General features: G+C 35.6%; 1 protein-coding gene across 4 annotated transcripts in view; it reads left to right on the top strand.

Annotated features, from left to right (window-relative positions):
- The window catches only part of LOC128223767 (protein crumbs-like), a 59,697-nt gene that overhangs the window by 22,456 nt on the left and 23,728 nt on the right, over positions 1-13,513 (top strand). For all 4 annotated transcript variants that reach the window (XM_052933135.1, XM_052933136.1, XM_052933139.1 and 1 more), the window contains exons 7-16: positions 203-380; positions 1,528-1,663; positions 2,660-2,834; positions 3,608-3,745; positions 4,263-4,452; positions 5,956-6,076; positions 7,312-7,525; positions 8,045-9,106; positions 11,017-11,725; positions 12,716-12,828. In XM_052933135.1, the coding sequence (XP_052789095.1) occupies positions 203-380; positions 1,528-1,663; positions 2,660-2,834; positions 3,608-3,745; positions 4,263-4,452; positions 5,956-6,076; positions 7,312-7,525; positions 8,045-9,106; positions 11,017-11,725; positions 12,716-12,828 (3,036 nt within the window). The remainder of the gene's footprint in view (positions 1-202; positions 381-1,527; positions 1,664-2,659; positions 2,835-3,607; positions 3,746-4,262; positions 4,453-5,955; positions 6,077-7,311; positions 7,526-8,044; positions 9,107-11,016; positions 11,726-12,715; positions 12,829-13,513) is intronic.

Raw genomic sequence — 13,513 nt, 5'->3', positions numbered from 1 at the left:
AAACTGAACATATGGGACCTTAATCTGGCCATCATTGAGCCATCATCTGACATTCTGATCAGATGCCAATATCTATCCAATATGGTATTGCTGGCTGGCCATTAATAATGTTGGTGTAAGGCCATGAAGCTGTTGAAGCGCACAAGCAAACGATAAACAATGAACTACCTATATATTTATGTGTCTTTGAATGACTTTCCAGGAACCCCACCCAATTGCTTGGAAATAGACGAGTGTGCGTCCAACCCCTGTAAGAACGATGCAGCATGCTCCGACCATGCCAACAATTACACATGCACCTGTCGCCCCGGGTACGGGGGAAAGAAATGTGACATCGACATCAACGAGTGCGCCATTAACCCCTGCTTGAATGGTGCCAGGTAAATAACTAGTGTTGTTGATATAGATTTCTAGTAATACTTAATTTACGCAAAAGCTGTCCTTGAAATCTATTCCCATTGTTGTACACATGTTTCAAATGACATTCATTGTCAATTTATCATGCACATCTTTAGCAAAACCCACAACTGAGACCTTAATCATAATCAAATTATGCCTCTTAATCACCTGGAAAAAAACACAAGCATAGTGTTCCCTTGCAATGCAATTTTATTCATGTATATATAATCAGGGTTTTAGCCAGGTTTTAAAAAGGACAGGGTGCTGCAGAAAATGGACAGGGTGCTGAGGGACAAAGCATACATGCCATATCCCCCGGTGGGGGGAAAAATCCCTTGGAATTTCAACCCATCCCCTGGTCCCCCGCGGGGGGATCCATATCCCCTGGAATTAAAAAAAAACAAAAAAACATGCTTAAGGTTGACAGTGGAAAGCATCAATAATATTATGAGTGTGAAATTCCATGAAGGACCATGACGACTAAGTCCAAAAATTATTATAATTTGAGTGTATTTCTGTATTTATTCTTATATTATAAATGCAGATATTGCGCAAGTTTTCGCCGCATAAAAATCCCCTGGTGTAATATCAAAATCCCCTGGAATTCAGACCAAAATCCCCTGGGAAGCCTCTCAGAAATATGACATGTATGCAAAGGGCACATTGTATCGGGCAGTGTATAATTCAAGCATTATGAAAATCATAGAATATATTATGGTGATAAATGATAATTAAAGAAGTACAACTTCAACACAAAGTATTCATTAATGAAAATTTCTATTAATAGAAAATGTTAGAAATTGTGATTTTTGGAAGTATTTTAGCTTGAAAGTACTAAGTATGTAAATTTTGTTCGAAATCATAATGAAATTTCAAGTTTTAATCAGAACATAAGATATATTTAATTATCTTAGGCAGGAGGGTGCACATTCTGGTCTCCATGAGGGCAGACGGGTGCTTCCAAAAAAGTACAGGGTGTTAAGCATCTTTCCATAACCCTCTACCTAATAAACCCTACTTACTCGATTCCAATCTACATATTTTATACTGATATCATTTACCTGTTAAACTGAAATGGCAGATGTAAATTTTAAAGGATAATTTATTGATATTCCGGTTCATTTGCAGCTGTCGTGACGAGGTGAACAACTACACATGTGAGTGCTTGAACGGGTACGAGGGTCGTAACTGTGAGCGTGACATCGACGAGTGTAATCTAGGACCCACACCAAAATGCCTCAATAACGGAATATGCATAGATAAGGTAAGAGGCACTTCTCTGACCCCATCAGTCAATGTTTTGATTGCTACACAAATGTAGAATATGACTGGCCCCAGTCTCTCGACCAATTGTTAGTCACTTATAATAGGATCAGGATAAGCATTCTATTTTTGTTTTGATATAACTCATGTATTTCTCTCATTTTGAGATGTTAAAGGAAATGCTTTAATGTATGATTGTCACGATGAACTTTTCTTGATTTTGTAAAATCAAGTTTAAGCAAGTTATTTGGCTAAAAGAAAGAAGATACTTAAGTTTCTTAAGCTTAAGATTGAAATTGGAGCCTGAGTCTCCTGTCTTAACAATGTCATATTCCTTGCTTTCCTTGTATCATTGTGCTAAAGTTGGCCTTGGTGCATAGCTGGATCTTTGAACACTTTTTCTAAATGTCATTCCCCTTTTCTGCCATTTGTACAAAGAGAACCAGCCTTTAAACAGTAACACCCCTATCCCTGATTCACCAAGATGGCCAAGGATGATAAGACAACATTGAGGGACAACATTTTGTCTGGAATTGGTTTATGTTAATTGTTAACCAAATTGGAATGTTCTCTTTATAAATCTATTGCCTTTTATGACAATTATGGTCTTGAAATCCATTTGATCAAATAATATTTTATTCTATTGGGCAGCTTAGGTTCCCTGTAAGTTGAAAATGAATTATATTCTTTATATACTGTTAACTCACTTGTTTTGTAAGACATTTTTTCTTGATTTCAAGCAAGGATTGGGCAAATTATGAGTTTAAGATCCCAAAGTAAGCTTTCTTCCCTAAAATAATACAATGTCATGTACTAATATGATTATGTGCATGACTTACCAACCAAAAAATAGTATGACATTTACTACAAAATGCAAATTCTACCAATTTACCCACAAAAAAATGTATATTTTAGAAATACATGTACGATGAAATTTTATGCTTACAAATATATCAATGATTTCTAAGTAATCTATATTATCCTGCCTTATTCCCAGGTTGGCAACTACTCGTGTAGCTGTTCAGAGTTCTGGACGGGTGCGAACTGTGACACAGACATTAATGAGTGTGAGATTACCCCACCCATCTGTCAATACAACGGCACCTGTAGCAACAGACTGGGAAACTTCCAGTGCTCCTGTAATGGTGATCTCATGGGGACCTACTACACTGGTTAGTTGGAAGTTGAACTAAACATTACATTATCACTGTACCACTGTTAACAATGCAGGAACCATTGTAAGAAGTTATTGATAAATATAATTGGGGAAAAAAAGTAATGCATAATATCCTGATATTTCAATAGCAAACCATAATGTGTTGTTTGATTCATATAAAAACAGATAAGACATGGAAAGTAGCTAAGTTTTCACAGTTACATCTTTCTGTTTTAATGACCTGTTGATACGATATACACTGGATCTCAGCTGATTGGTTCAAGTGAGATGTCTATGTAAACAGTCATGATGTTGTCCAGGAATCCAATTTCTTATTAGTTTGCAATCAGTTTTTGTTTTGTTTCACACTGCAACTCTTCCATATTGCGATAGGCAAAAAGACTAGTTATCACATTTGAATCTGACCACATTATAGTGCTCAATTTATTTTTTACCAAACTTATTAACTAGGGCCTCTTTTCAATAAGATATCTTAGTCGTAAATTTTAATAGTGCTCAGGTTCACCCTTAAAGTCATTAATGAATGTCTTTACAATATTTTCATTGAAACACAAAATTCACAGTTTTAGGCCTCATGGTGTTTATTAAACCGGACCCAGAAACACAGTCATGCAACACCTTATTGTGATAGTATGGCTTATGCTCATTGCTAAATATAAATAAAACCTAGCTTTCAAAGTACTGAATGTGGAATTTTTTTATTTGATTTAACATATTTTTATTGAATCACTAAGTAAATGCTTACATTTTTTTACTATTTGTCTCCAGGCAAGCGATGTGAGATCGCGGTGAACCACTGTTTCATTTCTCAAGATGCTAAGGACAACCCCCCAGCCTGTAAAAATAACGGAACATGTCGGGGTAGACCCAACGATTATGTCTGTAACTGTACCTATGGCTTCAAAGGTTAGTTTAAAATTAAACCTTAGTTGTTAGCTTGTCTGTGTTTTCAAGAAGTAAGTCGAGCTGTAGTGATAGGATATTGTTATTGTGTCGCTTCATTGACATTTATATGCAAAATCTTAACCTATGCCATAATTCAGAAAAAGTTCCAAGATATTCAAATGAATCTTGGTACACATTGTGCCAGTGACATAATGCAAAATTATAGTTAGGCACATAACTCTGGTTTAAATTATTATGGAGTTATTCCCACTTGTTTAACTAAAAAAAACATGATCAGGTGAGTGTTGGTCACGATTAGCCAATTTATTGTGCCATGATTCCATCAGTTGCAATTAACTGTATTACATGAATTTATTTGTCTGTATTACATAAGTTCTTGTAATTAGTCATGATTGGACCTTAACTGTACCGATTTGATTTGATTCAGTAAATGTGAAATACATTTTTAAAGTTTGGAATATTGACTGGTTTATTTTTCGCAGAAATACAAGTGACAGAACAATGTATTTCTCCCCAGGTGCACGATGTGAGGAGATCAACGAATGCGAGCCTAATCCTTGCTTCTACAACGGCACGTGTCACGATATGGACCTCAACTTCACGTGCGACTGTATCATCGGGACAACGGGGCATGACTGCAGCATCAACATCGATGACTGTAACCATGACCTGTGCAACTTGGGACAGTGTATTGATGGGATCAACAGGTACGCCCAAACGTCAAGTTCATTTCTTGTCAGATTTTTCAAAAGTGTCGAAAATGGAATATACGAATGTAGATTTAGGCTTGTATTCATAAAATATCTTAACTCAATTCCTTAATTATGTCAATTTTACTTATGTTCAATTCTTAATTGTTAAGGAGAATTGTGTATACATGTTTCTAACTGAAAAGTGTCTATTTTTTAAATTGGTAATTTTCAATAAAATTAATGAATTGAATTACTTTTTGAAAAGATAGATATGAAAACTGCGATCTGATCTTTTGTTAGCAGTCTGGTTTGCATATATTTATGCAAAAATTGGCTCATGCCAAGACAAAAAATAAAACAGTTGTCAAAACAGTGAATCTGTGAGAGTGCAGCTTTAACATGTAATATTATTGACAATGCCTCAATCAACTAAAAAGCTTATTTGTACATCAGGTACATTCAACATACTTAAGGTACAATATGATTCAACTCATCTATAGCCCTAAGAGATACCTACATCCTAACTGAAGATCTGGTAACATCTAAATAGAAGAGCTATTTACATAATGTGGCGGGGATAAGCACAAAGTGTCTATCTACTTCGTTATTAAAGTCACTTAACACTTTGTTGCATTTATCCTCAATAGAATGAGAAAAAGAGCACCGTATGAAAAAATAAGATTCATTATTTAGGCAAAATAGATGCATTATCCTATCATTATAGTAAAGTTATTGATTAAGAAAGGAAGTACATCTATAAATGGTGATTTCTGTGTTTTTAAGTCCTGGAGTGATTGGGAGCAGGTAAAGCATGGTCCTCATTACAGACCTCATGTTTTGAATGTGTTTGAGAGGCCCTAATTGAATTTTTTATCCAGCAGCATTTTTTTTTGCATTGTTTTTTGTTTTGTATTAAAGTTTAATAAAGGTTAGCATTTTTCATTTTTAAACTATGAAACTCTGGCAAAATTCACACTTCAAGATTTTAGAAAGACATCGCTTTGCAACTAAGTCTTCGCTTAGATTGAATTAATAGCATTGATTGATTTTTTGGGAAAAGGCTGCTTTTCAAAATCTTTTACAACTCACTATGCAGAAATGGCAATTCTTAATTAATTAATTATGACAGGGTGAAAGAAGAACCTTTTTACAGCATGCTCCAATTTTCCCTTTGTTAAGACATTTCTGTAACAATATTGAGAATGAATTCCGTGCAATATCCTACTACAAAAAAAATTCTCACATGTAAATGCCCTATTATCCCAACAAAATATTAAGGCTTATAAGTACATTATATTATTTTGTGGCATGATGAAAAACAGAAAGCATTGAAATCTGCTCTCGAAGTATGGAGGTAATATTGTGGGAAAAGAAATATAATTTTATTATTTATTTATAAGTTTTGTTTTTACTAAGAACAATTGAGAATATCGTTTATTGTCTTTACCTTGACTTTATGGTGATAATCATGTATATATTGTCTTCCAAAAGCAAAGATTGTTTTATATTTCATTCCAGCTATGAGTGTAACTGTACAGACACTGGTTTCTATGGTGACCAATGTGAGAACAATATTGACGACTGTAATCTGAATGGACAACCGTGTCAACACAACTCCTCCTGCATCGACGGCATCAAGGTATGCAAACAGTAGACATTGTTCCTCAACAGCATCAAGCAGTGAGTGTATACCCCATGATGAATTTTGTCATAAATGCTATGTCGGAAGGCAATGTTTTCCTTCAAATAAAGACTTAACTATTTATTCACCATTTTAAATGACACATAGCACAGTCTACGCCGCTTACATAGCCTCACCTTTGATCTTTTACCAGAGATTGATTGAGAGTTTAGTTTCTTAAAACACTTTGACAAAATATTTCCCAAAACCGCCGCCTGATTGAGCACTGTCGAAACTTTATTTTAGAAACAGGTTTGTTAAAGTGTTTGAGGCAACTAACCACCTTAGCAGACTCTGGTAATGAAACGAAGGTGGAGCTCTTTAAGCGACATAGACTGCCCTTTGTTTCATTTTAAATGGTAAAGAAAAAGAAAAGTTATCTTTGTTTTAAGTCATTATTCGAAGCAAAATCTTGCCTTCCGACGTAGCATTTATGACTTTTCACTGTATATTAACTGTCCTAGCATTTAATCTATAGTAAAAAAAAGTATGAGAGTGTTGGAAGGCCTGCCTTATTATTATTAAGCATTGTTGTGTCTTCTTGTCATTATTATTGAACAAAAAAAGGTAAAAAAATATTTTCTCCCACCTCTGATAAGTAGATCCAATAATTTAACCATGCTAGAAATTCTTATCTTGCCCACGGGCGAAGATAAAATGCCCGTATGGAACTCCTTTTTAATGGTCGCCACATTGTAATTACCTCCCTTGTTGAAAACTGTCGTCTGTAGCATCATGGAAATCTTGTCTTGTGGCAATATTTAAAATGCTAATGAATTATTTCTCGCTTCAGATGTCACCATAAAACAGTTTTCACGCACCTTTCAAGAAATAATGCTTCACTCTCCTTAGAACTATTTAAATACCGATTTGACAATTAACATAATCTGAATCACTGCGCACATAACCATGACAACCACGAATTATCGCATATCCATGCACAATTATTTACACTAAGCACAAAAGAGTGCCACTTTGTGCATCTTGTAAGGATCAAACCCACAACCCCTTGCACTGCAGAGTCCTCTTCACACTCGACAATGTGGCTATGAAGGCTAGCTCAATAGCAGGATGGTTGAAATGCAGCTAAATAATTTGTATTGAATACCCGGTCACTACTAATTTAAATAAAATATTTCTAAAGGTTGATTTCTATTTATTGTCCAACTCTCATACTTCCATTTTTACTTCAGAACTACACCTGTTCCTGTTACCAAGGTTACACAGGCAAGAACTGTGAGATAGATATTGACGAGTGTGCAGCCACCCCATGCCACTTCAACAGCCCATGTTTCCAGCGGTCCAATGCCAGCCTGTACAATATCGGCTTCCAGGGGTTTGAGAATCTCACTTTCTCGTACGAGGATGCCGCTGGCCACGTCTGTCACTGTGTGAAAGGATCTGAGGGTATGGAAGTCATTGCTGATCATTTTGATACTTTGTCTGTTTTTTTGGAGACAAAGAATGGAGGTTTTGTCATAGTCTTTATTTTTTTGTCATCAATGATAATGTTGGGGGTGTCATGCAAAAAAATTGTTAAAAGGAACATAATGCAACAAATTTCTACACATGTTCAGTATGACAAATGGCATAATAATTTGTAATAAGTGCTATAACTTAGGCTGCATTTCTTCAGTAATGCCCCTGTTTAAGTGCAGATCGACGGACATGCATCGGCATCTACTTGTTATTCTGTTGTTATTTTTTTTTTAAATGTACTATAGAGAAAAATTAAATGTTTTATAAAGTATAATTGGTTTGACAGTATGGGGTCAGACATTTCCATCTATCACCTCAGCATGATAATATTTCACAACCTTGTTCTTCATAAGTTAGGTCTACCCAGGTATATATATGTTCTTTGGTGCACTTTTAAGTTTGACATTAAACATTTCTGTAGTAAAAGATAATTTTTTGTACTTCCAGGACCTAACTGTTCCATCAACATTGATGAGTGTGTCCCAGCTGATTTGTGTAACTATGGCATCTGTAAAGATCTCTTGAATAATTACACATGTCAGTGTAACCCTGGTTACGAGGGGAAACACTGTGAGACAGAGATCAATGAATGTGAGCGCTACACGCCATGTCAGAATGCCGGCCAGTGCCGTGACCTTGTTGCTAACTATAGATGTGACTGCATTATGTACAATGGGCTTGAATATGCGGGTCGTAACTGCACGTTTGAGTTGACTGCCTGTCAGAATAACCTGTGTCAGATGGGCTCAACATGCAGCAATAGACTGATTGATGAGGCTCAGGGTCTGCAGGATTATGAATGCTTTTGTGCTCCTGGTTTCACAGGGAAATACTGCAACATTTCTTCAACAATGTCGTTTGATATTAGTTCATACATTTCCACTGTTATTGATTATTCAGAGACAAACGTGTTTGTAAACTTTAGGTTCAGAACCACTTTACGCAATGCTGTATTATTTGCTTGGGGTTCCGAATCTACTCGAGGCTACTGGGTTTCTGCTGAACTAATTGATGGAAGATTGGGGCTCAAGTACCAGACCAACCAGTCAGACACTGGGTTTGACAATCTGACCATAGCTAAGACATTCAATGATGCCCTGTGGCATACTGTGAGGCTGTCATTTGCTGACCGAAAGGCAGCCATAATGATTGTTCAGGGGCCTGTCTGTGGGGACTTAAATCCTCAGTGCACTATCTCCACAATGGTCAGCTATCCACGAAACCTAAACATGGGCTATTTTGGCTCACTGCAAGGAATTTCCAGCAACCAAACAACGGTGGCAAGATCTCAGTTTGTTGGCTGCATGCAGGATATCAGGATTAACGTCACTGAGCTGGCCCTTAGTGTTGTAACAGATCATACAAACTTCACCAACTTGACGGAGGTGTGTGTGCGCACAGAGCAGTGTTTCCCTGACACTTGTAATGGACATGGTGCCTGTGTTGATTTGTGGAACAAGTTCCGCTGTGACTGCAGGCGACCCTACCTCGGCAACACTTGTAACACAGGTGACGAAATATTTGCTTTTCTTTTTATTGTTAATTCTACACTTAAGAATCATTCCCAACAAGAACAGATATTTTGTCTTGTTAAAAGTTGTGTTCAAATATGAATTTAGTTTATTGTTCTTTAAGTTAAAGATACATACATATTTACTAAAATGAATGTACAGTAAAACTTAAATTCCTCGAGCAAGAATTTCTCGAGAACTCTGGATCGGTCGAGGTTCTGACTTTTATTTCATCTATTTTCTTTGAAAATATTCTGATTATAGATCCAAACCTAAATTAGGTGAAAACCCGAGCACCATTGCCGCTACCAAATACACAAACTATGCCCTAAATCTTATGATTGCTTCAGGATTATAATTTCACACATTTTCCTCCGAAAGCCTGTTCCAAAATAAACAAAAATTGGCAGGTGTTAAAATTTTCACAAAGTGTAAAAATTGCAATGACAGATGAAAGGAAGGTTAAATCATTATAAAAGCTGTAATCACCATTACGCATGACCAAGGTTTATTGAGAAGAAAGTGGTGCGAAGGTTATGATGAGAATTTAATTGTGCGACATGTAAATGAGTAATTAACATGAATATCATAATGGTCAAACATCTGAGTCCCTTAAAATAATTCTAAAATGCAATATGAAGGGGTAAATGAGTTCTTCAAGACTATCAACCATCCTTGATTTTGAAAAACGTAAATCATTTGCCATATTATGCCATTTCATATTCCAAGGATGCTTATTTAGAAAATATGTTGTTTTTTTAAGAAAAACAACCTTGCTATTCATTCAATGTTTTGTTTTTCTTTCACATTTTTACATTTAGTATACGACAGCCTTTGACTTTCTAAAATGCAATACATAACGGTGCCTATGTCAAGTAAACAATGTTGAAAAATAAAAATATATTTCGTAATAATACAAAATATTACTAAGTTACTGAAGTAGTTTTGCTTTTTAAAGATTAATGATGAATGAAAAGTTAAGAATTTTAAAGTGAATATAAATGGAAACTCGGGGTAGCTTGAAACATTGGATAACTCTAGATTTTAGGTCGGGCCCCGGCATCCTTGAGTTATTGCAGTTTTACTGTTAATGGTTTGGTGCACATTACACAGTAAAGAGTATTTTGAAATTCAATGCATTACTCTTCTTTCATGGGCCAATAATTACCTTTTTGCAACTGCACCTTACCCTTTTGTCCTTAATGTCACCCTTCTTCATGGTAGTGTTGGGAATCGGTTCCAATTTTACAATCGATAATCGGTTCCACTCAAGTAACCGATTATCGATAGTACAATCGTTTTTTTAAAATACTAGATAAAACCTAAAGTGAAGTTTTAGTCATGCACATTATTAAACTCTTAATCATTATATGCATATAAGTTATGTCTACGATTGAAGTAATTAAGTGTTATATAAAAAATAGTTCATTTTTACTTGCTCATTGTGGCTTTCATCTGCCATTTTGTTAAAGATAACATCTGAACACTTACTTATATTTTTTTTCATTTTTTTTTTTGATGATCGATTATAACCAAATACAATCGATTGTCGCCGATTTCAGGCCCAACCAATCGATTTTCGATTATAATCGATCATCGGAACATCACTAGTTCATGGATTGTAAAAAAATATCTATGTTATTTTTTTTACTCTTTCAGCACTGTACTTTCAAAAATGAGAAAGCTTGGGAAACAGCTAATGTCCCATTTATATGACATATAACAATAAAGTTTGTACTATAAATGATATATTTAGCTACAAAAGAGATAAAAGCATTAGGGTGATAAGTTTTAGTGTGGCGGAATATCTCCCTAAATATGGTTAGGCTTTCAATTGACATAAAATCTTCAGTCAACATTTGAAATAGACTGAAATAGACTAACAAGATGGATGATGTATGTTTTCAGATTATCCAGCAGCGACATTCCAGTTCAACAACAACCGTGACAGTTACTCCAACTTTACCCTTCCTCCTGATGTCAAGAATAATATCTCAAATATCTTTAATATGTCGTTCTTTGTACGAACGCGACAAACCCGCGGATTGATATTATTCTTTGGAAAATATAATGGAAATGATGCGGACACATTTGTGACTCTGGAAGTGGACAATGGTAACCTAAGTGTTCGTATTAAAGTGTGTAGTGCTGAGCATTATGTTCAAACCATTGAGAATCGTTACGCAGATGGAGAGCAGCACCTTGTTCGTTTGGTCAGAAACTCAGGACAGTTTAATTTTTCTGTTGACGGCATTGTTCAGCAATCAGTTGGTGTCGATTATTGTGACTTTCAGGGAGAAAATCTTCTGTTTGGAGGCAAACTGCCGGATACAATAACCACTGGTAGGAGGAGAAGACAGACCACAACATCTGTCATGGATATCAATAACTTCTCCCAAGTAGTGAACTACAAGGGCACGATACAGGACGTCCAGCTGGGGGATATGTCCCTCTTGTTCTACAACCTTTCTGACCCTTCCCTCTCCCCTCTCACCCAACTCATCATGGCGGAAGGGGGACAACTCACCAAGGGGGAGCAGACAGACCCAATCTGCATGCTCACCTCCCCCTGCCAGAACAATGGAACCTGCACAGACAAGTTCTTCAATGATTACAGGTACTGTTGAGGCACTTTGACACAAATGCATTATGAATATTCAAACTTTTTGTAGCAGCTAATCCAATTAATAATGGGATTAAGCAAATCCTACCATTTTTTTTAGGTTTGACATACTGATACCTCATGATTGTCTCCATACAAAGAGTGCCGATACTTTTTAAGAGGAATAATTGAAACAAAACTTGGTAAACAAATGATATTGGGATTTTTTTTTTTTAACCTGTTACTTTTTGATTTTTTTGGAGAAATAAGCCCCAGATATAGATCATTGACAATTTACTTTCACCATGATATTTTGAGACATTGTTATTTATTGTTCATACATGTATTATGAGGTTTACCTGTTCCTTAGCCATTTTCTATTCACTACCAGTTTCCTAATGAAATTTTCATTTCATGTCTTATAATATTCTTTTCGGAGGTTTATAGAGTTCTTTTCGGTGGTTTATAGAGATTATTCAGTGAAATAATATTGATATTTCATTGTTTCCAATAGTGAAAATATCAAATTGGTATTTTTCACCGCTTTGAAATTTAAGCCCGCTCTTGGTTCCAAATCAAATGTCAGTGCACACAAGGCTGGGACACAAATTTAATGACATCAATTCAAAAATGATAATACGTGCGCATTAAAATTGATGTTTTTCTAAAATAAGTGTAATTATAGTTGTTAATTCAAATTTTAGTCACATGAAAAATTGTTTTTTTGTAAGATTAAGTTAAGATTAAATATATTACGATCATACACTGAAACAAACAATTATACTTGATTTACAGGGAAGATGTGAAACTTTTTCAAGCACGGTTATCATCATTATTTTTCATGATAAGAATTAAATTCTGTAAATTGTGAAACTTATTGTTTTAAACAGGCATAAAAGAGCTTTAATGTACTTCCCTTGTACATTTATATTTACATGTACATTGTTTAATTTGCAATTAGCAGTTTTAATTGACAACTGACCACATGTGTTGGTTATGTTTCAGTTGTGAGTGTGTGTTTGGATATCGTGGCAAGAATTGTTCAGAGCTGGACTTCTGTGTGACGGGAAAATGTCCGGACAACTCGCAATGTCAGAGCCTGGACGACGGATTCGAATGTAAGTCTGGGGGGAAATAACAACAGGAATTATTTGAAATATATCGCGAAAACTCTGGACAAACTGATGGCAGTTAAAAATATGACTAAGTTGTGGCAACCTCCAGAGATTTTTGTATAACGGAAGAAGTTTACAGCATCATTGATAACTTTCAATGGTGAAATATTTTAAGATATGATATTATATTTAAGTAAAAAACATACAGCTGAAACAGTTTTTTCAAACCTTGCACAATGTTGTCCGCTCTCTAACTTGAACATTTCTCATCCAATTTCCACCAAACTTCATGAAAGTGTTTGTTGGTGAAATATCTAGGTCAAGTTCGATAACCAGCCAAATCGCTTTAGGCACTCCAGAGTTATGGCCCCCTGAATTTGTCAAAATTGGCCATTTTAGCTTTGTCCGCTCTCTAACTTGATCATTTCTCATCCAATTTCCACCAAACGTCATGAAAGTGTTTGTTGGTGAAATATCTCGGTCAAGTTCAATAACCAGCCAAATCGCTTTAGGCACTCCAGAGTTATGGCCCCCTGAATTTGTCAAAATTGGCCATTTTAGCTTTGTCCGCTCTCTAACTTGATCATTTCTCATCCAATTTCCACCAAACGTCATGAAAGTGTTTGTTGGTGAAATATCTAGGTCAAGTTCGATAACCAGCCTAATCGCTTTAGGCACTCCAGAGTTA

This window comes from Mya arenaria, chromosome 17 (assembly GCF_026914265.1).
Source record: "Mya arenaria isolate MELC-2E11 chromosome 17, ASM2691426v1".
Taxonomy (NCBI): domain Eukaryota; kingdom Metazoa; phylum Mollusca; class Bivalvia; order Myida; family Myidae; genus Mya; species Mya arenaria.
Note: the sequence above shows the minus strand (reverse complement) of the source record. Positions and strands in the feature narration are given on the sequence as shown.